Here is a 25,536-nt window from a genome sequence, read left to right as displayed (position 1 = left end):
TTTCATCTTTCACCAACAAGCGTTATTTCCTCACACTTGTTGATGACTTCTCCAGATTTACTTGGACATTCCTTATGCAAACCAAGTCTGAGACTAAGACACATTTAAACTTCTTTTTTCAGTTTGTTTCTAAACAATATCATAAGAAGATTAATTCTATATCATCGAGTCCTGAAAATACTTTTTCAAACCCGATTGAGACTTTTCGTTCTGATAATGGAGCCGAGTTCTTATCCAATGATCTCCAAACTTGGTTCCATTCTCATGGAATTCTTCATCAACGAAGTTGCGTCTCCACACCCGAACAAAATGGTGTCGTCGAACGCAAACATCGTCATTTACTCGATGTTGCTCGCGCCTTGCGTTTTCAAGCACATCTCCCTTTACAATTTTGGGGAGAATGTTTAAAAACGGCAACCTATTTAATCAATAGAATGCCAACCCCAGTACTTTCATACAAATCTCCTTATGAAATGCTATACGATTCTCCACCGGACTACTTAGCTCTCCGAGTTTTCGGTTGTCTATGTTTTGCAACCAATACCAACATCCAACATAAGTTTGATCATCGAGCTAAACCTGGAATCTTTGTTGGTTATCCACCCGGGAAGAAAGGATACACCATCTACGACTTAGAGACGCACAGTCTCTATGATTCCCGGAATGTGCGTTTTTTTGAGGATAGGTTTCCTTTTGCTGACCGTCAATCGACACTCCCTGAACCTACCTCATTCACTCCGCTTACATCGGATGCCTATTACTTCAGTCCAATCGATGATACCCACTCACCTCATCCGGACTTGTATAAACTCCCGTCTTTGGTCGATGAACATTCACACTCTTCCACTGACGCGACAACCATCCCACCTATTGTGATAGAAACTTCATCTTCCGCTGCTTCTCCACCAGAGGAATCTCACGAGCTTCCTTCTGACTTTGTTATTCTCTCGCAGGGTATTTCCCCTCTGCAAGATGACTCTCCTTCACAAGACTCTTCACTTTTGAATTCTGACACCACTCCGGTTTCAGTTGTTCATCCCGAAGAATCTTTACCTTCTTCTCGACCAGTACGTACAACGAGACGTCCTGCCCATTTGGCTGACTATCTTTGTTCTTGTACTGCTGCACCCACGACTTCCACCAAATATCCATTAACTGACTATGTCAGTTTTGACAAATTCACCCCTTCCCATCGGGCATTTCTTACTTCCATTGTCAACACCGAAGAGCCCACATCCTATTCCGCCGCCAAAAATTTTCCGGAATGGCGTGCTGCAATGGATAAAGAAATTCAGGCTCTTGAACAAAATCGCACTTGGTCATTAACCCCCTTACCCCCGGGTAAGAAACCAATTGGTTGTAAATGGGTATACAAAATTAAATACCGTACTGACGGATCAATTGAACGTCATAAAGCACGACTCGTTGCTAAGGGTTATACCCAGGTTGAAGGCATCGACTATCATGATACCTTCGCCCTTGTCGCCAAATTGGTCACTGTTCGTGCACTTCTTTCTGTTGCTGCCATTAAAAATTGGCCCCTCCAACAATTGGATGTGAATAATGCTTTTCTCCAAGGAGATTTGCATGAGGAAGTCTACATGACTATTCCGCCTGGTTTTTCCAAGACTGGTGACCACAAAGTATGTCGTTTACACAAATCCCTTTACGGTTTAAAACAAGCCTCTCGACAGTGGTTCGCCAAATTTTCTACTGGCTTACAGGCTGAAGGTTTCAAACAATCATCTTCTGATCACTCCTTGTTTTGTTTCTTTGAGGGTCCGACTGCCATTTACGTCTTAGTCTATGTGGATGACATCATTATAACCGGCAATAATGCCTCGGAAATTTCATCTCTTCAACTGCGTCTTGAGAAACGTTTCTCTCTTAAAAACCTTGGACGACTTCAATACTTCCTTGGAATTGAAGTTTCTCGTTCTCCAAAAGGCATTTTACTTTGTCAACGTAAATATACGTTAGACATTCTTCGCGACTCGGGTCTCCTAGGAGCTAAACCAAGTCCTTTCCCAATGGAACAACACTTAAAGTTATTACCTACTGACGATACGCCATTAGACGATCCGACTTCGTTTCGACGTCTTATTGGTCGGCTTCTCTATGTTACGGTGACTCGCCCTGACATTTCATTTTCTGTGAATTACCTTAGTCAATTCATGCAAAATCCCCACTCCAATCATATGGATGCGGCCACTCGAGTTCTTCGTTATTTGAAAGGCACCATGAATCATGGCCTCCTTCTCTCTTCGTCCAGCACTCTGACAATTTCTGATTTTACCGACTCTGATTGGGCCAGTTGTCCTATCACCCGTCGCTCGACCACCGGCTACTTCACTATGCTTGGTTCAAGTCCGTTGTCTTGGAAGTCCAAGAAACAACCGACTGTTTCCCGATCTTCGGCTGAGGCAGAATATCGGGCTCTCGCTACACTCACTGCGGAACTGCAGTGGCTGAAATATTTGTTTCAAGACCTTCGTGTCTCGATTCCAGAACCCTTTCAGGTCTTCTGTGACAATATGGCGGCTATGCACATTGCTGCCAATCCCGTCTTCCACGAACGCACTAAGCATATCGAAATCGATTGCCATTTCGTTCGGGAGAAAATTGAATCTGGTCTCATTAAGACGACTCACCTTCGCTCCGCCGACCAGCTCGCTGACATCTTTACGAAACCACTTGGTTCTGATCCGTTTCATCGATTACTCTCCAAGTTTGGCTTGATTCAGATTCCTTCCCCTGCTCCAACTTGCGGGGGGGGGGGGGGGGGGTATTGAAGTATATTGAAGAGAAGAAAGATATCTCCCAAGATAGCAATAGATTAATATTATAGCAACTGTAATTATAGTTATTTCCTCTTTGTAATGTTTCCTTATTCATTATTTCTCTACAAACCCTAATGTATACTCTATAAATATGTATCCCATTCAATCAATGAAATCACCTTTGATAATTATATCTCTTGTGTCTCCTTCAATTTATTAACCACCACCCATACCACTTTTATATCCTATCACCATCAATTGGACATCATCTTCTCCACCTCTCTCTTTTAGTCTCGTGCATAAGATAAGTCTGAATCATAGTTTAGCTATTCTACATTTTTTATATCTTAATTAGAAGGCTAAACTTATTATCTAAATACGGTACAAGTTAAAATAAGTAGTGGAAAGAGTAAATTAGTAGTGGGTAAGGAAGAATCGAAAGCGATAAAAGAGAAAAATCATAATAAAAATATAAAAGGGATTACATTGAGTTTGCTTTCTAATAATTGAAGACAGATGGTCCCATAGAAGCTTACATTCTCTTTCAAATTGATTTATCTTTCTAAATCCATATAAATTCGATTAACTTTTGAAGGTCTGAGTTGGGAATCTTCCTCCATATATATATATATATGGAATTCCTTTTTTCTTTTATTATTAAAACAATTTTACCTTTGGATCTTACATTTTTTTAAATTATAATTAGCATCTTTTACATTTGAAACATTCTTGCACTATAGACCCATAGGCTCGTATATTCCGACACGTATAATGTTTCGTTTTGCTTTTCTTTTTCACTTCACCTTTTTTATAATGATTTATCTTCAATATACTAAATTAGTGTGGTTTTCACTAGATAAGTTCAAATATATAGAAATATATATCGGATATGAAGCATAATAACTAGCTCTTTTTGGGTATACATCCAAATTAAATCTAATGAAGAATCTATTAATACAAGTAACGGGGAAGAATATATTAATACAAGTAACAGGGTAGATGTTATCTCTTTATATGGCCGGTGAACACTATACGATAAGGAATTACAATCCGAAACCATCAAGCCAACAACTGAAATCTGTGCTAGTACATGCCTTCCAAACTCATATACCAGATTCGATTTTTCTCCAAAGTGAAATTTATGACTTGTTAAACTTATGCAACCAACTTATTGTAATTTTAACGGTTATTTTCCTAATGGCCCCCCAACTTTGTGACCAGCTTCCCGCCTGGTCCCCTACTTTACGATAAATACCCATATAGCTCCCTTCCGTTATAAAACCGTCATTCTCTCTCCCCCATCATGTTTTCTCTCTCTGCCAACTCACGCCACATCATCTGTTACGTCACCTCATCACCTTCTCCGGCAAAGGTCGCCGGCAGGCCAATTTTTCGTACGGCGACCTTCAAACTAAAAAAAAAAATCTGTTCGTGAAGAACAAATCTCCAAGAACAGACCACTCCGGCGAAGGGAGACCTTCGCCGGAGTAATTTTAGAGAGAGAGAGAGAGAGAGAGAAAGGAAGAGAGAAAACAAAAATTAGTTTGAAGGTCGCCGGCCGGAAATTTGGCCGGCCGGCGACCTCTGTCGGAGAAGGTGATGAGGTGGCGTAGCAGATGATGTGACGTGAGTTGGCAGAGAGAGAATGACGGTGTTATAACGGAAGGGGGCCATATAAAAAATTTCTCGTAAAGTAGGGGGCCAGACAGGAAGCTGGTCACAAAGTTGGGGGCCATTAGAGAAATAACCCTAATTTTAAATATGCAACCAACTTAATTGTAATTTTAATTCATGTCGTACGCTTTAGTGGTCTACGTTAGACAATATGTATATTTTACTAATTCTACAAATACAAGTAATTGTAATTTTAATTATTTTTTAAGTGATGACAACTTATGCAACCAACTTATACATACAAACTTGTACAAAATGCAATATATAGTTTCACTAATTTTATACATATATTTTGTTGATTTTCAATTTTATCTTTATTTTTTATTCTCATCAAAAAAAAAAATTATCTTTATTTTTATATTATTCGTTGTCGTTCATTGTTTCGTCTTTATTTTGATATTGTTCGTTGTATTGTTTTATAAAATGTGAAATTTCGAATGACTTATTCTTTCCTAATCTTCTTCATGTTTCCATTTCACCGTACCGGGGTCACGGACTATATCTAGTTAAATACAAAGAGACATCATAGACTAATTTTGAACGAGCTAATTGTACAAAACACATGAATATTTATTCTATGTCCTACTTATAGGTACACCATACACCAAACTAGTAGGTATTATTACCAAAAAAAAATACGCATCCAAATAACTAATACAGTTACATAACTCAAGCTTGTTATAAGGCACAAAATACTAATCTCACCTACGGAGAGTTTACAGGTAATGTCCAAAATTGTTAAAGACAATCTTGCTAATTTGGTTTAAGGCAATGTGTGTTTAGGAGGACTGCCTGCACCAGAGCTTGACCTAACGGCGTCAATTGCCGTTTGGTCGTCACCACAAAAGGCCTGGTAAACTAGACCGTGAAAGTCTTGTTTACTAGACCTTCATCTGTTGGGGAAGGAACCCCAGATACAGACGACATGGAGTCAATATATATGCTACATACAAACTCATTGAATACCAACCTGCACATACAGCGGAATCAAGTTATAACTATAAAAACGTAACTTGTCCAAGCCGAGACCATATAAAAGTACCCCAGATACAGAAGCTAAACTCCACAAGGAAAACCAATATAACATCCCTAACAAAGAGATAGATAGTAAGCAACAATGCCCTTAGTTATCATAAGATCCAGCTGCTGATCTAAAGATATAAACTAGGGCAAATTGCTATTAACTCAGCAGCAAGCCAGCAACAAGACCAGATTAAAACCAGGACAAAATCTCCCTTTCACGTATAACAGTGAACACTTACATAACATTATTATGGTTCCACTTAGCCAACTACATGCTCACATAGTGTAACGAAGGTCGTCACATTCTAAGATGGTGTTTGGTGGGACTACATCCCCTATGAAACTTATTTCAATTAAGTAAACTAAACAAGCAAATGCAAATCTAAAGCCCAAAACAAACTAATCCATCTAAAATACAAGACTTATAAACAAATGGTATATTCTACTTAACAACCACATAAATACCAGGGTCACCTAAAGACTAATTTTGCATACTCATTCAATCACACAAATTTTATGAATACGAATATATAAACTTAGTACTTCCTCACACAAACATTATAATACGCACTCAATGATATCAAATATTGAAATTATAATACTAAGAAGCATATAACCAAATACTAATCTTGTATTAACTACTCATCCAATAATAAAAACACAAAAGCCACATCATAATTTTGACACTAACAATAAAACGATTTCCCCCCACAGAGTGAATTCCGAAGTTAAAGAGTGAGGGTGTTTGTATTTCTCGTTCCCTTGAAATCACAATCAAATAATATATAGGAAAGCCTAAAATACTAAATGAATGCAATACCAAAATATTAATTTGTGATTCACTACAAGGGCACGCACCAAAACACCAAGTACGCTCATTGCACAGTCGATCATATGAAAATACACAGGTACCAAAGAAAATCATACAAATACTCGAATACTAATATAATATTAATGTATACAAAACCCATTCATACAAACTATACAATGTCTTCATAGTTCCGACATCCGAACAAAATCAAACCGATAAGAGAATCACCAAAACCCTAATTTTGTTTTTGTGCACTACACACTCATGTAGTAATTCGACATGTTTATACAAATAAATTTCATTCTTCAAATTGTAATTCAAACAGAAGTACTAATTTCATATGTAACACTACGCACAAACACAAAAAAGCCAAATACTAATTCGAAAAGCAGGCTGATAGGAATTATGTTTCACTCATTTACACTTCATATCCCCGTAATATCATTACTATGATACAAACATATTCTGCAAATAAACACAATTGGCTGCATTCGTTACTAACTACACCGTATTAATGCACTAAAATAAATACTTTACTACTTTCTAAGCATAATGAGTTTATCATACATACACACATAATAAGTAGTTTGTTTTCGCACGTCAACAGGAGGCCTCAAGAGTACCCATTGATGTGGACTCAATATTCATGTTTTATCACCATACAGTTGACTAAGAGTTCAAAATACCACATAATTATAGATAGTTATTTGTGCTGCTTGAGTATCTCATTCTTTAGGATAACAAAACTCGAATAGTCGACCAAATTCATTGATATGATCATATGACTTTGGAGATTAACAGGTTACAAATCTTACCTCTTGTTCCAAGGGCAGAAGAGAATATGTTGAGTAAACTCAAAGCAGATTTGTTTGGGAAGGTACACTATGAATTGCATTTCATTGAATTTTAGACTCTCAAGTGGTGCTTGGCTGATCAAATACATCCTCAGAATGCCCTTCGTTCCTAAAATGTTAGTTAAAGGGTGGAAGTGGACACACTTGGGGGGAAAGACTTTATAGTGATATAATAGGTGGTCGCTACAACTAGTGGAGCAACCCGCAGGAAAAGGCTTTCGTTTACCTATCACATTTTGAAGCTCCGTGCTACAGAGCTTTGTTTTGATGATGATGAATAAACCCGTCGTTCATGTTGTTTCATTCATTCCCTATCCCACTTATGAAGTTGAGGAGGTGTCGCAGGGGGCGAGAGGTGTTAGCTGAATTGCTAAGGTTTGAGTTCAGGTAGCGCAGGACCTTCGATCGATGGTGAAAGGTTTGGATTTGAACTGGTTGAGGAGTTAGCTTGCTTGTTAGGCACAGGCTCTGTAAGACCTTCGCTTACCTTTACCTGCTACTCTCCTGTCCGCCAACCACCAGAAAGCAAATTCCCATGGGTTGCTTCTTTTGCCTCTTTCGGCATTGAAACTTGAGTTGCAAGGCTTTAAGCTGCTTTGACATATCGGGTGCGGGATGTGCTTCCATCCCTTGTTCGATTGCTCCTAGGGGTATGGTATGGACATTGTCGCCCCACCAAAACGACTCTGAAAGAAACAAAAAGGTGCATGCCGCACTCACGAGGAACTGCGAGTGATATACTGGAGGAAGGTAGGGATGACGTCAAGTCTAAGAGCCAGTCTCACCCACAGCAGATTAAGAAAATCGAGAAGCCATTTAAAGAAAGATCCATATCAAATTCGTGAAAAACACATCTTTCTAAGAGAACCCCAAATAATTACTGGTTCGATTCAAGGTGTCATTGATATGACTCTTTTGATCGTCTGATGGCATCTGCTAAATCCAGGGAGACAGCGTAGTTGATTGAGACTGGATCCAGCCCTAGAAGATAAAAATGAGTTCAAAGATAGTAGGAATTCGAAAGGGTTCAAAATAAAAGACAAATATCTTTATTATTTCCTCCTTTTCAGTATATGGTGTTTTATTAGTAAACCCAACAAATGAGGATTCTGCGTCACCTTGAAGAACTCGTCTTTGCATGTGAACACTAAGCCCCAATCCACCATCGATGTGGGTCTTCTTGAGTCAGATCACTCATGTTTCGGCATCTTACATTGGGCTAAGACTTTGAAATACCACACAACTATTATTAGTTGTTCATGTTGCCTAATTATCTCGAGCCACAAATTTTAACAAGAAAAAGAAGCAGTTAATATACCTGCTCTTCATGTTGCCTAATTATCTCACTTTGAGCAGCAATTTGTCCTTCAACAACTCGTAACATTAAACACTCGGATATACTGTAGGGCATACAAAATGAGATGGGTATGATGTATGAACTACGAGTTGAAATTTTCCAAAAGTTCTGAAATTTGACCAATCAAAATATAAGCTCGGGCGTGAAGAGACAATGTTCCATTGTCTTGATGCCAAGACATACTGAGCTTAGTCAAAATTATTTCGTCTTTTTTTCCATGTGAAGAACTTATTTGGAGTGACATCTTCTCTATTTCTAATCTATGGTTCAGCTACTAGGCTCATAATGTGCATGTCAATAGCATTCATATTTATTTTATTTTTTTTCAAATGGTTGATCCATTGAATTTCTATGTAATTAGCCTGAACACTGTACTAATTAAATAAAGAAGTATTGAATACTTTGAATGTGTGTGTGTGTAGCAACAGATGCAGTTGGTACGGGAGGCAAAGTCGCTCATGTTATTCATTCAGGCAAACTCCACTGCAACAACAGGACGGATCATATCATAACAAACAAAGAGGCATGAAGGAAAGATTTTCAGGAAACAGCGCAAGTATAAACTAAAAGAGTGCTACAAGCAAGGTATTTATGGGAGATTACCTTCTATGTGAAATAGACAAACAACTCGTCTGAAAGCTCTTAATTACCGGAGTAAGAAACGATCCCCATGGCATCTTTGTAAAGGTTATCCTTCTTTGACAAAGCAATGGACTGCTTCCGCAGCTTTTTTATAGGTAAAAGCTCTCATTTAATTTGCATAATGTGCATGTCAATAGCATTCGTACTTTATTTTATTTTCAGATGGTAAGATTTTACTCTATAAGATTACCTGCAGTGAGTATTGAAAGGCAAATTCTATCATATTGTTCATCCAGCGAGCTCCATTGTCTCCAACAAAATAAAATCAGGGGCTCAAGGCATAAAGAGCCATTGTCCTGCCAAGTGAGAAGCTACAGTTATCTGCAGTTGAAAAAAGTCGAAAACTTTCACTTCAACCAACTAATTAGTCGCCAGACGATGCAAATAAGTTCCCACCTCCCACTTGTGTGTAACAATAGTTTTTGGTAGAGCAAAAGCTCTCATAATGTCCTCCAAATAAGGAGTTTTAGCTCTTCATTGGATGTTATAATTGAAGGAACTTCACCTTTTCAAAGAACAATTTTGCAATTTAACAACGTAAAGAGTTTTTAGTTTCATGAACAAGCATTGAACTAATACTCGATGCTGAGGGTGTATAAGCTATTGTCTCATGTTTGGCCTTTTGTTCACATGCATCAAGACATCTCAAAACAAAGTCGAAATATAATATCAGTTTGCAACTAAGCATAAGAAAATATTTGTCCACCCAAGGTGGCCAAAAATCACCACTGGTATTCAAACAAAGAGCAGACCACCCATTTACTTTGCATAATTAGATACATTTGAAAAGATACATATGAGACTACAACATTTTCCTACCTTAAACGAAACATTACTTGCTCCAACATTTTAACTTTTAAATGCCGAAAATCAGAAAAAATGTGTAGTTAAATTAGGACTAACAGGCAACCACAAAATCCATACAAAACAACATTTCTTGAGTTGTGTCCTCACATACAACACCACAACCAATTCAAAGTATTTCTTTGAGCAACCTGAATAGATCTCACTACCTTCATTTATGCCCCACTAGCCCACATTACTTGGTAGCCTGATGTGTTAATTGTTAAATGACTTGTCAAATGGACAAGCTACTTCACAGCGTATCAGTGACCACCAATATTACGAGTCATTTTCTCCGGAGAAAATCAATTATCAGGGTAGTGGACATTGTACAAAGATATTGTACAAAAACACATGATAGAGAGCAATAATAAAATAAGCATCTCCATATATCGCGCGGTATAAGTGCATTACAAAGATGAATTCACTGCCGTCCATTATGTGTAATTCATTCGACTTCCTGTATTTGTAACATCGCCCATCAGAGTTTGAATGGAGTCTACTGGCAACCTTAATCACATCATAGCCACATTCTAGGTAGCTTTTTATAATGTGTGTACATATCGAGACTCAAGAGTCATATTTTTAAACAAAGACATGTACTACGGTGATTTAAATACCAATAAGAATAGAAACCAACAGGAAGCTATAACAATATAAAATAAGCATGTTCGTGCAACACATGTATAACCACGATTGCGAGCAAACTATCACCATCTGAAAATTAAGATATTCCAACCATAAATTGAATAAAACCCGCTGTCGTTATTAATCTCGCGTTACCCCACATTCTTGCCTTCTTGGTAACTTACTGTTATATCATATTCTTGAGAATTGAAGTAAAGCTCAAGTATTCTTGATAAATACAATAAACTTTAAAAACTTGTAAAATCAGTGAAAAGTGATAAAACCTTCAAAACTCGCCAATAACCACCAAGATACAATTGTTGCTTAGGGAAGGCCGAATAGGTCCGTTCCGAACTTATTCTTGCATTGTATATCTTTAAGTATCTTGCACTCACAAGTCACAATAATGCATAACAGCCAACATGATTTGCAAATGATGTTCTCGAATAAAACCCACCTATCTTGGTGGTGTATTGTGGCTTATGAAGAGACTTGACATTAAAAAATAATAAAACGATATCAAACAAAAAAACAGAATGAAACATCTCCAAACATCATGCGTATTAAGCACAAGAGTAAACCAGCCCCCAACCAGTATTTGTATTTAATCCGATTCTAACCTTTATTTCCAGATAGCGCCCACAATCTCTTGGTGCCATACCACGATGAATGAAGATGCTTACAAAATTTACAAACTAGTAATATTATTACTAAAAAGTAAAATCAATAAAAAGTAGTAAAGCCTTCAAAACTCGCCATTAACCACCAAGATACAATTATTGCTTAGGGAAGGCCGAATTGGTCCTTTCCGAACTCAATCTTGCATTGTATATCTTTAAGTATCTTGCACTCACAATAATGCATAACAGCCAACATGAATTGGAAATGATGTTCTCAAATAATACCCACGTATCTTGGTGGTGTATTGTGGCTTATGAAGAGACTTGACATTAAAAAATAATAAAACGATATCAAACAAAAAACAGAATGAAACATCTCCACACATCATGCGTATTAAGCACAAGAATAAACCAGCCCCCAACCAGTATTTGTATTTAATCCGATTCCAACATTTATTTCGAAATAGCACCCCGCAATCTCTTGGTGCCATACCACGATGAATGAAGATGCTTACAAAATTTACAAAATAGTAATATTATTACTAAAAAGTAGAATCAATAAAAAGTAGTAAAGCCTTCAAAACTCGCCAATAACCGCCAAGATACAATTATTGCTTAGGGAAGACCGAATAGGTCCTTTCCGAACTCAATCTTGCATTTTATATATTTAAGTGTCTTGCACTCACAATAATGCATAACGGCCAACATGAATTCGAAATGATGTTCTCGAATAATACCCACGTATCTTGGTGGTGTTGTGGCTTATGAAGAGACTTCACATTAAAAAATAATAAAACGATATCAAACAAAAAACAGAATGAAACATCTCCACACATCATGTGTATTAAGCACAAGAGTAAACCAGCCCCCAACGTATTTGTATTTAATCCGAGTCCAACATTTATTTCCAAATAGTACCCGCAAACTCTTGGTGCCATACCACGATAAATGAAGATGCTTACAAAATTTACAAACTAGTAATATTATTATTACTAAAAAGTAAAATTAGTAAAAAGTGGTAAAAGCCTTCAAAACTTGCCAATAACCACCAAGATACAATTATTGCTTAGGGAAGGCCGGATAGACCCGTTCAAAACTTAATCTTGCATTGTATATCTTTAAGTGCCTTGGAACTCATGCAATAATGCTTAATAACCAGCATGAATTGCAAATGATGTTCTCGAATAATACCTACGTATCTTGGTGGTGTATTGTGGCTTATGAAGAGACTTGACATTAAAAATAGTACAACAATATCAAACAGAAAACAGAGGTGAAACATCTCCACACATTATGCCTGTTAAGCACAAGAGTTGACCAGCCCCCAACCAGTATTTGTATTTAATCCGATTCCAACCTTCATTTCCAAATAGTATCCGCAATCTCTTGGTGCCATACCACAATGAGTGAAGATGCTTACAAAATTTACAAACTAGTAATATTGTTACTAAAAAGTACAATCAGTAAAAAGTGGTAAAGCCTTCAAAACTCGCCAAAAACCACCCATAATCTCAAATGACGCATATTTTGATAGATGCAAAATATTAACAACTTGTAAACGTTATTGTATTAGAAGTTTCATAAGGAATAGGAATAAAAGCACATAGCACTGTAAGAGCTTAACGGCCCATATGAAGCATTCCTGAATGTTGTTTAGAATATAGCCTACTGCTAGTTTTATTTTAAATGAATCCCACATGGTAATGTCGCTCACGAAGTTAGAACAGTGGATCATAATCCACTTTGTAAGAGAAAACCTTAAATCAGATGCATTGTGATATCTAACCGGCTATTTCAAGTTTGATTAAGAGTTAACATTAACATCAACCAACGAAGATCCCACAGGAATATATCCTACTATCGAGTTCAACACTTGGGTCAATTTCCTCTCATTGATCAATGCCATTAGGTTGATATCTATGATCTACAACGACAGGGAACCCATTGTGCTTCCTAAATTTCTTTATAAGCAAAAGCTGTTCTCATATAATGTATGTGGATTTGGGATTATCCACTCTGATATGCCTATGAAGGCATTAATAAAGGATTGCTATACAAGAGGGTAAGATATACTCAAAAGAAATAAATGCAATGAAAACCCTCGATTAAGGGTCTTTTGTTTAAACCCTGAGAAATTAGGGTTTCTTGATATTGAGATTTAGATATTATCTTAACAACCAACGTGTTTTTAAACAAGATTGTTGTCTTTCAACGGGAGGGAAGGAGATAGAACAAGCATAAACATTCATAATCATCATGATTACCTTGGTCTTGCAAGATCATCTGTTTTTATCTCTCTTTCACGATACCCATCTTGCTCTGTGGAGAGGGTCCCAGCGTTCCATCTTACTCCGCAACTAGGGTTCCAACGTTCCTTCTTACTCTGCAACTAGGGTTTCCAAAGTTCCATCTTACTCCGCAACTAGGGTTTCAACCTAGGGTTTTATCGTTCCATCTTACCGTGCAAATAGGGTTTTATCGTACCCTTTTACTCTGGAGTTAACGTTCTATCGTAGCAACTAGCAACAATACGAGAGAGAGAGAGAGAGAAAAGATGGTGATGATTCAAAATGATGAATCTCTCTCCTCATTATCTCTCTCCTGCGAGCGCGCAATTATTTTTATTTTTTTTTGTGAAACCGAGCGAACGCGCAATTCTTGATTTGGGTGGTTTTATGATATTTCTAGGCATTTTGTTCATCGCCTCACAATCTCACATAGACATTGTATTATCTGATCCCAAATGAACGGTTCAGATATTTCCCATCAAATAACGGCACAACTTTGTATAGCTTTTTTTTTTCGTTTTTTTTTTTGTTGAACTAATTTTTTTTTTTTTTTTTTTTTTGTTGAAAGACAACTTTGTATAGCTGGTGCTGTTTTGTTGGCAAATAATTATATACATATTAACCAATAGTAGACTATTCTCATCAAAAAAGAAACAGATACTAGTAGGCTTTTTTTTTTTTTTTTTTTTCTTTTGAAACATCGATAGTGGACTTGTAGAGTAGTGTTGTTTTACCTGTAGGCTGTAATACAAATGGAATCCATACTACAAATTACTGATACAATAGTAACAAGTTCGTTTGTAACAGTGAAAGACACGTTAAATTATGTTGTGTATAAATATTTTTTGGGTACCATTACTGACTGATGAGAGCTAGTTAGAGTGGGGTTCGGGATGTTGTTGAGTTTTAAGTAATCGTCGAATGCGACTCAATGACATGGTTGGTTGAGGAGAAACTCACAATAGCTTTGTCTTTTACTAAAAATGAATCATTAAGTCAAGGATTTTGTCATTGTAACAGTGAAAGACAAGTTAAATTATGTTGTGTATAAATATTTTTTGGGTACCATTATTGACTGACGAGAGATAGTTAGAGTGGGTGATTCGGGATGTTGTTGAGTTTTAAGTAATCGTCGAGTGCGACTCAATGACATGGTTGGTTGAGGAGAAACTCACAATGACTTTGTCTTTTACTGAAAATGAATCATTAAGTCAAAGATTTTGTCATTGTAGTACTCCCGAAAAGAAAATCATTCATGGTTGATTATTGAAGTAGCAACGCAAAGTAGGTTCTGTCATATGAGAAACATTAATAGTAGCAGATTGAGCAAAGAGAAACAACTTAGTCCTTAGTTAACTCACTCGCTCGCTCGCATCCTTTAGGAGTTTATTAGTGAAGAGCTTTGTGTGTTTGGCTTAGTGTACACATATAGAGGAATTCCCCCTTTTTTTCTTTATTATTAAATTTTATCTTTGAATATTACATATTTTTAATTATAATTAGTATCTTTTAAATTTGAAACATTCTTGTAGTAAAGACCCATGGACTTGTATATTCCTTCCTTTTTTTTTTGAGTTAATTCCTATATGGCCCCCTGCTTTGTGACCAACTTCCTTTATGGTCCTCGAATTTCTGTAAATTCAAATATGACCCCCTATTTTCATGAAAATGTCATAACTACCCTTCCCATTAATATATTTTCAAAATAAAATTAAAAACAAAAACCTAAATTCCACCTCACTTCCCTCTCCACCACTCATCTCTCTCCACGTCACCTCTCTCTCCAACTCACCTCTCTCTCTCTCCAAGTCAGCACTCTCTTCTCCGATGAAGGTTGCCACCGGCCGAAAAATTTTCCGGGCGGCGACCTTCAAACTTAAAAAACAAAAAAAAAAATTATTTTTTTTCACTCATCTCTCTCTCTCTCTAAAAATTCTGGCGAATTTGCCGGAATTTTTAGAGAGAGAAAGATGAGTGAATTTTTTTTTTTTTTTTTAAGTTTGAAGGTCGCCGACCGGAAAATTTTCCGGTCGGCAACCCTTATCGGAGAAGAGAGTGCTGACTTGGAGAGAGAGAGGTGAGTTGGAGAGAGGTGACGTGGAGAGAGATGAGTGGTGGAGAGGGAAGTGAGGTGGAATTTAGGTTTTTGTTTTTAATTTTATTTTAAAAATATATTAATGGGAAGGGTAGTTATGACATTTTCATGAAAATAGGGGGTCATATTTGAATTTACAGAAATTTGGGGTCCATAAAGGAAGCTGATCACAAAGTAGGGGGCCATATAGGAATTAACTCTTTTTTTTTTCATTTTCTCATTTTTGATGGTAATTTATCGTTGAGTATTTAAATTAGTGTAATTTTCACAGGACAAGTTCAAATATAACTTACTAGAAATGTAGATACGATATGAAGCATAATAACTTGCTTTTTCAGATATATGCCCAAATTAAATCTAGTGAAGAATATATTAAAATAAGTAAATAGGTAGATGTTATTTCTTTTTATAGCCGGTGAATATTAGATGATGGAATTATAATTCTAAAAATCAATAAGCCAACAACTGATAGCTCATTTGGTACTGTATGCACTCCAAAGTCCAAACTCTGGAGGTCACACAAAATAGCCTGGTCCTGCGGGTTCACTAAGGCCCTTTACTGGCCATAGGCACTTCTTGCCTACCAAATGCAGCACACAGAATAGTTCCAATTTTCACCAAAACTTTCTTGTGTTTTTGAAGCTGTAGAAATAAGCAGGACCTAGAATGGAGCACTAGGACTACCAAATATAGAACAGAATTGGGAGATAATTAACTGACTGATTTCAAGTTTGGCAGTTAGGCAGCTTAAGAGGAGGAAAACTTCATAAATTGATCACCCTAATTATGCTTTCTATCTGAGATATAGTAACTTTAAACCACATCTCTTTCAAGAATTCTCAAATTCATCTGAACTTCTGTAATGACGAATCCATTCCCTCATTCTACAACCATAATCTTCGTAGCAATAATTGATGTTGTTTGGGGTGCTACAAATGGTATCAAAGCTAAGGACTGCTCAAATCCTTGGGTCGGGGATTGTTGTCTTAGTCCCCACTCCCCACATTGCTTGGGAAGCATCCACAGCCTGTGCTATATGTGTGTGCTCAATCTTCTTTTTTTTGTTGAAATAAGTGTCGAGTTATTGGGCGGGCTCGTGAGGGCCTTGCCAGGAACAACCCCTACAACTATTGGGCTTAGGCTTGTATGTCAAAAGCAGATACAATATCGATAACTCCTAAAACTTATGGCATAACATACAGTAACTGAAAATATATAGAATTACAGAAACACAAAAGATTGGAAGTAAGTCCGGTTAGGTGATCACTCTCTTTCTCCTGGTTTAATTTTAGAGGTCAATTATCTATCTTCATATCCACTCTTAGATCTGCTTAAGATTAGTGACCCTGTACTAGTAATCTGTCTCTCGTTGTCCTTGAGTGATAGCGTTGATTTATCGAGCTTAACTGACCATGGACTATGAGACCCATGAGCAGTAAATCCGACCTGTGACGACGAGCGCTGCATTCCGGTAGACCGAGGTACACTTTTCTCTTCCATTGATAGCATCAGCCTCTGCTTGCTTAGTTGTTTCTCATACGAATTAAGTCTCTGCTTTGGTGCACTTTGTGATCTAACTTTTGCTTTGAAAGATTCAGTATTAGCCATATAATTTGGACAATGTGAGTACTCATCGACACGAAAAGAGGGTTGAGGGCTATTTTGTTCTAATCTAACCGAATAGTCGAAATATCCACTCAAAGTTCTTGGACTCGTATTCATTAAAGCTGATGGAACTGGTGAAATTTGGTAAAGATGACATTGTCTTCCAAGATGAGCTGAAGAATGTTTACAGAATATATGATCCGATCTTTCGTTTTGTTTGTGTATTGAATGACTTGACCTATGAGACGAACTTCGCTTAAATTCTCCCACGTCCATTTCTACAATCTTAACGTTCTCCTCCATATCCTACAAACACAAAAAAAACAAATCACATGTCACATCAACTATGGGAACAATTCAAATGACTTGACGTTCTTAGAAAACTAGAAACTTCACAAATTTTGGTCTGGATCAGATTTTTGTACTATTTTTCAGGTCAAATCATTATTGTGGATTATAGGTTGGGTTTCGTGGGCCTTACTTGCCTCAAACTGCTCAGGTCTATCTCACGTTCTCACCCCAAAAACTAGCTCAAGAGGCGAGGTTTTCCCTTACACTTATAAAGTGACCACCTCCCTTTCCCCACTCTCCCCTCTCACAGCCAATGTGGGACTATGACTACCAAGAACAACTGATCCAGTCCACAAATTCACAGGATCTGTAGTTTGCAAGTCATGATCTTTAAAGAACTCACATTTCTTGTTTGTCTGACAAGATTATCTTGCAGACGTGGGTATGAAAGTTTAGTGAATTGCAACTGAGGAACGGGTTGATTCTCACGACACATCGAGATCCTTCGAGCACGGGTTCTTGCTTGAACAGTTACTAAAGCTTGCATGCACCTAAGAGCAGCAATTGCTTGTTTTCTCACCAAGTGACCTCTTACTAGTGCCTGCAACTTCACTACTCCTTTCAGTGCACATAATGCTTTCTTTGCCTGTAAAAAGACGCAAACTTAAGAACGATCTGACCAAAACAAAATCATGGGTAATCGTGGAACTACGAATTCGTACCAGATAAGAACGAAAGATTGATTGAATCTTAGTGGCTGAAACTTCTCTAACCGATACGGTATTAAGTCTTTTAGTATCAAGAGTTAGTTGATGTTCTTTAATGGGTTGAACTTGAACGTCTTGCGAATTTGTGACAATTGGTTTAATTCTGAAACTCCATTTTCGTTTTTCTTTTGTGTTGTTAGTAGATTGAATTGGAGCTGAATTCTCTGAACAAGTAGTTGAACTTCGCTTGTAACTAGTAGTATCGTTTATTCTCTTCTCTGTTTTCTTTCCTCTAAAAAGATTTCTAATCCATTTCCCTATCTTCCCCATCTGTTTAAACCTTAAATGGTATCAACCAAGATTCAGAAATGGCAGAAGATAAACGAAATGATCATAGACTCTTCTTCATTAATGGAGTTTATTTATTAATTGCTGATCTTTCTTACCCCAGACAAACGTTTCAATCTTTTTCTCTTTTCCTTTTGTTTTCTTGTGATTCTCATCTCCTTTTAGCTGTTTTTATTGGGTTAAAGACATGCAGAAATGGAGAAAAGCTGAGATCAAACTTCCATCTTCACCACCTGTAAGATTCTTTTAATTCTCCCTTTTCACGTATATACATACGTTATCGTTGTAACTACAACTGTACACTGTTTGTGTCGGATTTTAGAATGTTTTCTGTTTCATCGAAATGACTGGCTCGGAGTATTTTTGAATTCATTTAAATCAAACATAAAATAAGTCTATTGGTGTTCGAAATTGTTTGTCTGTTGGTGTTTGAAATAGTCTGATATGAAAAATTATACTCAAATTATGTGCCAAATGATAAGAAATGGAACAATGAGAATTTGGTCTTAAAACTATGGTCATATCATCTACCACATGGGCCATAAAGGGTTAACCAATTGAGTGATGTGGTTACATATCAAGTTTGTTTAAGGTTAGGCTATAAACAGTGGTGGATTGATTATGTTCTAAGATGGTGGCTTGATGTCAACATTTATTCAACTAACATTTTTGACTTTTTATTTCAAAAATTTCAAGAATCACCTAACTCACTTCCATCTAGCTCATCATCTTCCTTCTCCCTAAAAGATTTTGTCCATTAAATAGCAAACCACTTTTTGGTCAGACCAAAATATAAGGTAATTTAGGTATTGTGATTACTAGAAAGCTCGAAGTCTCGAACCGTTATTTCTGCTAATCACATTCATTCCTTGCATCAGAAACTACATTATTGAATTGTTATTTCTGGTAATCACATTCATTTGGGCATGTATAAACTGAACTTTCAAATTCTTCTTACTCCCAACTACCCCCTATTAACTGTACCCACCTACTAGAAACCCTCTCTCTCTCTGTTGAAAAGAGAGCTCCCCCTCTCTAAATTTTCAAACTTCCCCATTTCTCATTAAATAAGACACACTGTCATTATCTCCTCAGTATCTCTCTCTCGATCTATCTATCTTTGAACAGAGGATATGACTTCTTCCCCTGCTATCTTAGTTTTTCTAACAACATTTCTAATCTTACTATCTGTCACTGCTGCAGATGATTTATCTCCTCTGCTCTCTCCTCTCATAGGTACCAACTTCAGCTTTTCACATTCTTCCTTCATGAATTCACTGAAATTTTGCAACTTTCAATTCTGGGTTTACTTAATTTATTTCAGTTCTTGCATAAACTTTTGGAGTTTTGCTGATCTGGGTACCTAATTGATTTAATATACAGATGGTGTATGCAAAGAAGTTATGTGTGGTAAGGGTAAATGCAAAGCTTCTCTTGATTTCAAGAGGGTTCCTTTCAGTTGTGAATGTGATCCTGGTTGGAAACATTTTCTATTTGATAACAATGACTTCCTCCACTTTCTACCTTGTGTTATCCCCAACTGTAAGCTCTCTCTCTCTCTCTCTCTCTCTCTAGACTCTCTTTCATAGATGAGGCCATTGTTGTCATTATATGCACCATTGTAGGGGTGGGAGAAAAGCCCGGTCCCGCCCACAATCCAATGAGCCCGATATGTCCATTGGCGCCGAGTGTTTGAGACTGACACTACCCGTTGTCTGAGACGGACACTACCCGACATTTTAGGCAGGCACAACCTCCAATGGACAGCTTGAATTTGTAAAGTGTCCGGCCATTTTCCCAGCAATGTGTCAGTTCCGCCCAGACCGGGGAAGTACGTGTCCGCGGACCACCCGTTCGGTCCGTTTCCCACCCCTTATCCATTGTTACAACTTATTTCTTGCTTCCCAGTCTTTGGGGTTAGTTATGATAACTGAACAGGTCATCTAGGTTTGGTATCAAAGCCCTTAACGATAAAATTCACAATTTTGCAAGTTAGAGACAATAGTAATTATTGAAAGTTTAAGGACTTGATCTGAAAAATATTTAATAATATGTCATGTTTGGATGCACGAAGTGAGTACTTTGTTCTCCATTTCTAAATACTGTGAAAATTTTCAATAATCATTTATTTTGGTTTTTACAGGCACTGTCAACTACTCATGTAACTCATCTGAAGAACCTTCACCTTCGCCGGAGATTGAAAAACCTCCATCAAATCAGTCTTTTCTCGACCGTATTTACCATGACTAGATATCATCTTTGTTATCCATTCTTATATTTCAATAATCCATTTATCTAACAATACGCATCTCAATTACCTTCTAGCTTGTGATTGGGCTTACTGTGGCGGAGGATCATGCGTCAAATCGTCGAAATACGGGCATAAATGCGAGTGCAGAGAGGGTTATGCTAATCTTTTAAATCAAACTTCCTTCCCCTGTTTCAGGGAGTGTAAGAAAACTAAATCTCTGCATTAGTTTTTTTGTATAAAAGTCTGTTTCAGGTGTGATTCTATGCTCGGCTTGGACTTTGGTATAGCTTGACTCATAACCGAACTGCTCAAGTTCAGGTTAATGTGCACCTGGCAGAATCAGGCTCAAGTGCTTAGTCCTACTACATAGGCTTGAGCATGGCCTACAAACAGGGTGTGGCGGACCATTCTCGGGCGAGCCATTGGTTGACTCCAGGCTTAAGTAGAGGTTCCCAAGGAGCGGTGCTGGCCTCTTGGAACTCAACAGCCTATTACTGAACGGGGTGTGCTGGGTCAACATGGCCAATCAACAGGACATGCCGGACCATTGTCGGTCCATATTAAACCGTTTCCGGGCGGACAATGACCGGACCCGTTAGTAAACTGTAGATACTAGGAGGGTTTTCTTCAACCCTTAAGATTGTTACTAGACTAACAAAAACTTTGTATTTGAATGTGAAGGTGCCCTGGGAATGGATTGTGCAATACTAGGGCTAACTGTGGCAAACAAATCTGCAGCTCCAACACCAAATTTCAATGAACAGAGTGCAAATCATGGTAAGTGGTGCATCCTATCGTGCAATTTTACAAATATGACAATCATGTACCAGAAAATTTTGAGCACAATGAGTCTACAATACGAAACATAGAAACCCTAATCTTTCGTTTTCTGATTGTGCAGCAACCACAATTATACATGGGAATTTCCTCGGGTTGATGATCTTGACTATATCCCTAGCTATGGTTTCTTAGAAATAGAAAGGTTACTCGATTAAGGTCGCTTTATCTGCTTCTAGACACGGGATTTGTTACATTATAGACAGACTAATATGATAATAGACACTTGATTTATTAAAAAATTTATGTTTGTTTAGTTTATATCAAATGATAATTCATACTTGGAGGTTTGGATATGATTATATAGTCTTGAGTATTCAAGTACCTAAATTGAATGTTTTATTGTATATAACAAATTGTATATTTAGTTATTTGCTCGAACTTCAACATATATGGTCATAGATTAAACTAGCAAAACGACGAATATTCAAATAGGGGAAAATGGACGAACAACATTCAAATCAAACATATTAGATAAGAGAAGAAGACATGATAAGGATGTCAAGAATGGAGTTCAAACCAGAAGCTCTAACAACTAAAGTGTACAACATTATCAGGAAAAGTATGAAGTAGCAACTTCACATGTAGCTCAAAGAGATCCGGAGACATCCCAAACTAGCAATTTATTTAACGACAAATTCGATTAAGAAGAATAAGATAACAAGCTTAGGCTCCAATATATTTTTAATTGAAGAAATATCGACCACTCTGAGACTATCGAAAGAGAACATAAGTAACAGAATCACGGCTTCTGCTTGCAGTCAGCAGACTATGGCTTAAAGCTTAGGGTCAAAAGTGATTTTTGTTGTTCAATAGATTTCTTAAACAACATAATATATTTGAATAAAGAAGAACATAAAATCAAGAGGAAAACTATCTAGTACCCACGCCAATATTTCGAAAGTCGTGGATAAACAAAGAGAAACCGAAAACTAGTGAAAAATTGTTCCAGTCATTCTACTTATCCATCAGCTCTCTAATTTTAGAGAAGAACTAAACTAAACTAACTATATTATTGACTAATCATTCAAACACATTTGTTTCATCTAAGAAATCTAAATAAACTACCACAGTTTATACTACTAATATTGATGCCTCTCCACACCATAAGTTCTAATAGTCTCACATCGCTTGGAGAGTGTCCAGAGACTCGGTTATATGTGTGTGCTCAAGCTTATTACGTGTCTATACCTTTTGGATGGGCTCGTCGAGCCTTCGCTGGGAACAAAATCCCATACCAGTTCAGCTTGGTCGTGGGTGTCAAAAGCGAGGACAAACGATATCGATAACTGATAAGGCTCGAAGCATTACATAAATAGTTTTGCAGCACAAAAGTAATCCAATTCATTTCGGGTTCCTTGATTTCATTTACTTTTTTTATTTCTACTAACATGAGAATTCGAAATTACAATGTTCAAGCAAATCAAAATGTGTTAAAAAGTACAACATTTATACTACTCCATTATTCAGATGATTAAAGTATCAAACAAAGATTCAACCATTAAAACAGAAGAAAGAAATGATAATTAAAGAAGAACTTTCTTACCCAGATTTTGAAGAAATTCATTTGCTTTTAATACTAACTCCTTCTTTCCCAGCAATAATAACAGCAGTAGCCATATCAAGAAACAACCCATGTTCAACTACACCTTCAAATGAAGAAATCTCTTTACCAGCTGCTAATCCATCTTTAATTGGTGTTTTGAAGTATAAATCAACTATATAATTTGAATTATCAGTTACATATGGTTTCCCATTATCATCAACCCTAAGTTTAGCTTCACAACCTTCATCTTTAAACAATTCTTGTAACCTAATCAAATTATACTTCCAACAGAATTGAACAACTTCAACTGGCATTGCTAATCCACTCCCACCTAACCCAGAAACCAATTTAGTTTCATCAACAACTACAACAAATTTCTTTGATGCTGCTTCAACCATTTTCTCTCTCAAAAGAGCACCACCTCTTCCTTTAACTAAATTAAGATCTGGGTCAACTTCATCAGCTCCATCAATAGCAAGATCAAGACTTGGATGATCATCAAGAACAGAAAGAGGAATTCCTAATGATTGAGCTTGTTCTGCTGTTCTTTTTGATGTGGGTATTCCAACAATATCTTTAAGTTCACCTGATTTGAGAAGCTGACCAATTTTATCGACAACAAAAGCAGCAGTGGAACCAGTTCCTAACCCTAGAACCATTCCACTTGTGACATATTCGACGGCTTTATCAGCTGCTAGTTTCTTAAGATCGTCTTGGGTAAGAACAGGGGAAGGAGATGGGGAGGATAAAGCTTTGATTGACATGGGTAATGAAGAAGAAGAAGAAGGGGTTCGGAAAGTAAGGGTTGATGATGGGATTCGTAGGTTAAGTTTGGTGCCATTGGTGTAGAGAGAAGATGAGGATTTGAGAGATGGAGGAGAGAGAAGGAGAGATAAGGTGGCCATGGTTAGAGAGAGAAAGAGAGAAGATTGAGTGAAGAAGGAGAGATTTAGGACTGATAAGGTGTGTGTGTTTGTGTAGTTCTAATTCTCTCTCTTTCTCCTCCTTTGTTGTTTCCCCTGTTCTTTACCTTCGCTCAGTGGAGATAGTGGTTGGATTGTGTTTTTTTCCCCACAATATTACTATGTATCCCGCTATCATCAAAAAAAAAAAAAAATGTATCCCGCTATCATCTGCCGCATAATCCAATCGCCTAGGATGCCAAGTTGAAGGGTTGCCGCACGATCTGATCTCGTCCGATCACTAATGGACATGGGGAGCCTTTCTCATAACTCAATAGACTCCGAGTAGAAATCTTATGTTGTTTAGAATGTACGTGTTTTCGATTATTCTAATCTATTGAATCGATATTCAAAATCATTCGAGTCAGAATCCCTTGCCCTATCAAAGCATCGGACTTCTAAATTCTCATAGGTCCCCCAAGAATTCCTTCCAGAGCTTGTTGAATAATTTTTATGGAATCTGTCATTTCACTGATTCAGACTAAATGACGAGCTAATGAATCTCCCTCTTTCTACCATTGTACTTCCTAATCAAATTCGTCGTAACACTCATAATGATCAACTTTACGAAGATCCTGATAAACCCCAATTTATTGCTTCCTCTCCTCCAACAACGCCAACTCCTTCAACTCGTTCCAAAAAAATGGGATTGCGCGTAATAAGCTTTTGATATTCAGCAATCCCCGTCAAAAAATAATCACAGAAATCCAAACATTTATCTATCCAGCCATAAGGTAGATTAGCAACTACGTCTCCGATACGGGAATAATTATGCATCATTCGCATACCTGTGACAGCTTCGAATAGATCATATATCGATTCTCTCTCCCTCTCTCTCTCTCTGAAAATATAGAAGAAAGGAGTTGCGACACGTAAGATTTCTGTCCAGAGTTCGCCAAGATATTCTTGTTCCCTGACATTACTCAAATTTTGAACTTCTATTTAACGTACTACCAAACACACTTTTACCAACTGCACACACGTTTTATTCACACGCCACCGCTCATGGAACGACACACCTTCTTTTTCATTGGATGAAGATGGTGTGTCAATCATTTGCCGCCGATTTTCATCTGAAGAAAAAAAATTCTCTCTTTCAGTACCACCATTATTCTCTTTCTACATTCCACAAAACTAGATTTCTCACTCTATCGTGTCACTCGATTTTCGCTATTGTAGAGAGAGAAAAATAAAAGAGATAGAACAATGATGGTAGTGGTGGAAGAGAGGGAGAACAATTTTTTTCCTAGTGAAAATCATCGACGAATCAGGCAACATCTCCATTAGAATGTGGTGTTATCGGTGTGTGCAAATAAAACTTGGTTTGGTCTTAGTCAAATGACCAAGTCAAGAGTGATGTGTATGTGTAAATAGC

General features: G+C 37.2%; 3 protein-coding genes and 1 long non-coding RNA gene across 5 annotated transcripts; 1 reads left to right on the top strand and 3 right to left on the bottom strand.

The window, feature by feature from the left end:
- Positions 1-6,665: 6,665 nt before the first annotated feature.
- LOC147551158 (uncharacterized) lies at positions 6,666-13,930 on the bottom strand. 2 transcript variants are annotated; one of them, XR_015238427.1, is made up of 3 exons: positions 13,496-13,930; positions 8,586-9,437; positions 6,666-8,416 (listed from the first exon to the last, which is right to left on the bottom strand). It is a non-coding gene; the product is annotated as an uncharacterized LOC147551158 (long non-coding RNA). The 2 variants fall into 2 exon arrangements; XR_015238428.1 differs by having other exon boundaries at positions 8,586-9,462; positions 13,496-13,877.
- Positions 13,931-16,787: 2,857 nt separating this feature from the next.
- On the bottom strand, positions 16,788-19,540 carry LOC147551157 (protein IQ-DOMAIN 19-like). The gene is made up of 3 exons (XM_086667218.1): positions 18,233-19,540; positions 17,914-18,156; positions 16,788-17,525 (listed from the first exon to the last, which is right to left on the bottom strand). Exons 1-3 carry the CDS (start codon positions 18,545-18,547, stop codon positions 16,914-16,916), a joined length of 1,170 nt encoding a protein of 389 aa, XP_086523344.1. The 5' UTR covers positions 18,548-19,540; the 3' UTR covers positions 16,788-16,913.
- LOC147551156 (uncharacterized) lies at positions 19,525-21,949 on the top strand. Its single transcript, XM_086667220.1, has 6 exons — positions 19,525-19,801; positions 19,949-20,107; positions 20,709-20,798; positions 20,891-21,016; positions 21,498-21,593; positions 21,718-21,949. The coding sequence occupies exons 1-6, from the start codon at positions 19,699-19,701 to the stop codon at positions 21,786-21,788; spliced, it is 645 nt and encodes a 214-aa protein (XP_086523346.1). The 5' UTR covers positions 19,525-19,698; the 3' UTR covers positions 21,789-21,949.
- EMB3119 (Ribose 5-phosphate isomerase, type A protein) lies at positions 20,642-24,295 on the bottom strand. Its single transcript, XM_086667219.1, has one exon. It carries the CDS (start codon positions 24,102-24,104, stop codon positions 23,217-23,219), a length of 888 nt encoding a protein of 295 aa, XP_086523345.1. The 5' UTR covers positions 24,105-24,295; the 3' UTR covers positions 20,642-23,216.
- Positions 24,296-25,536: the final 1,241 nt, after the last annotated feature.

This window comes from Eschscholzia californica, unplaced genomic scaffold (genome assembly GCF_041429995.1).
Source record: "Eschscholzia californica isolate CP2 unplaced genomic scaffold, dmEscCali1.0.p SCAF_3, whole genome shotgun sequence".
Taxonomy (NCBI): domain Eukaryota; kingdom Viridiplantae; phylum Streptophyta; class Magnoliopsida; order Ranunculales; family Papaveraceae; genus Eschscholzia; species Eschscholzia californica.
The sequence above is the reverse complement of the archived record's forward strand: the minus strand, read 5'-3'. Positions and strand labels throughout refer to the sequence as shown.

Bases quoted from the DNA above. Each gene is read 5' to 3' on its own strand.
- LOC147551157 (XM_086667218.1), bottom strand. From the start codon at position 18,547: ATGGGGAAGATAGGGAAATGGATTAGAAATCTTTTTAGAGGAAAGAAA. The intron at 18,157-18,232 runs GTACGAATTCGT...GTCTTTTTACAG, and splicing joins CAATCTTTCGTTCTTATCTG to GCAAAGAAAGCATTATGTGC. The intron at 17,526-17,913 runs GTGAGTTCTTTA...TTGTGTTTGTAG, and splicing joins TTGTCAGACAAACAAGAAAT to GATATGGAGGAGAACGTTAA.
- EMB3119 (XM_086667219.1), bottom strand. From the start codon at position 24,104: ATGGCCACCTTATCTCTCCTTCTCTCTCCTCCATCTCTCAAATCCTCA.
- LOC147551156 (XM_086667220.1), top strand. From the start codon at position 19,699: ATGACTTCTTCCCCTGCTATCTTAGTTTTTCTAACAACATTTCTAATC. The intron at 19,802-19,948 runs GTACCAACTTCA...TTTAATATACAG, and splicing joins TCTGCTCTCTCCTCTCATAG to ATGGTGTATGCAAAGAAGTT. The intron at 21,594-21,717 runs GTAAGTGGTGCA...CTGATTGTGCAG, and splicing joins TGAACAGAGTGCAAATCATG to CAACCACAATTATACATGGG.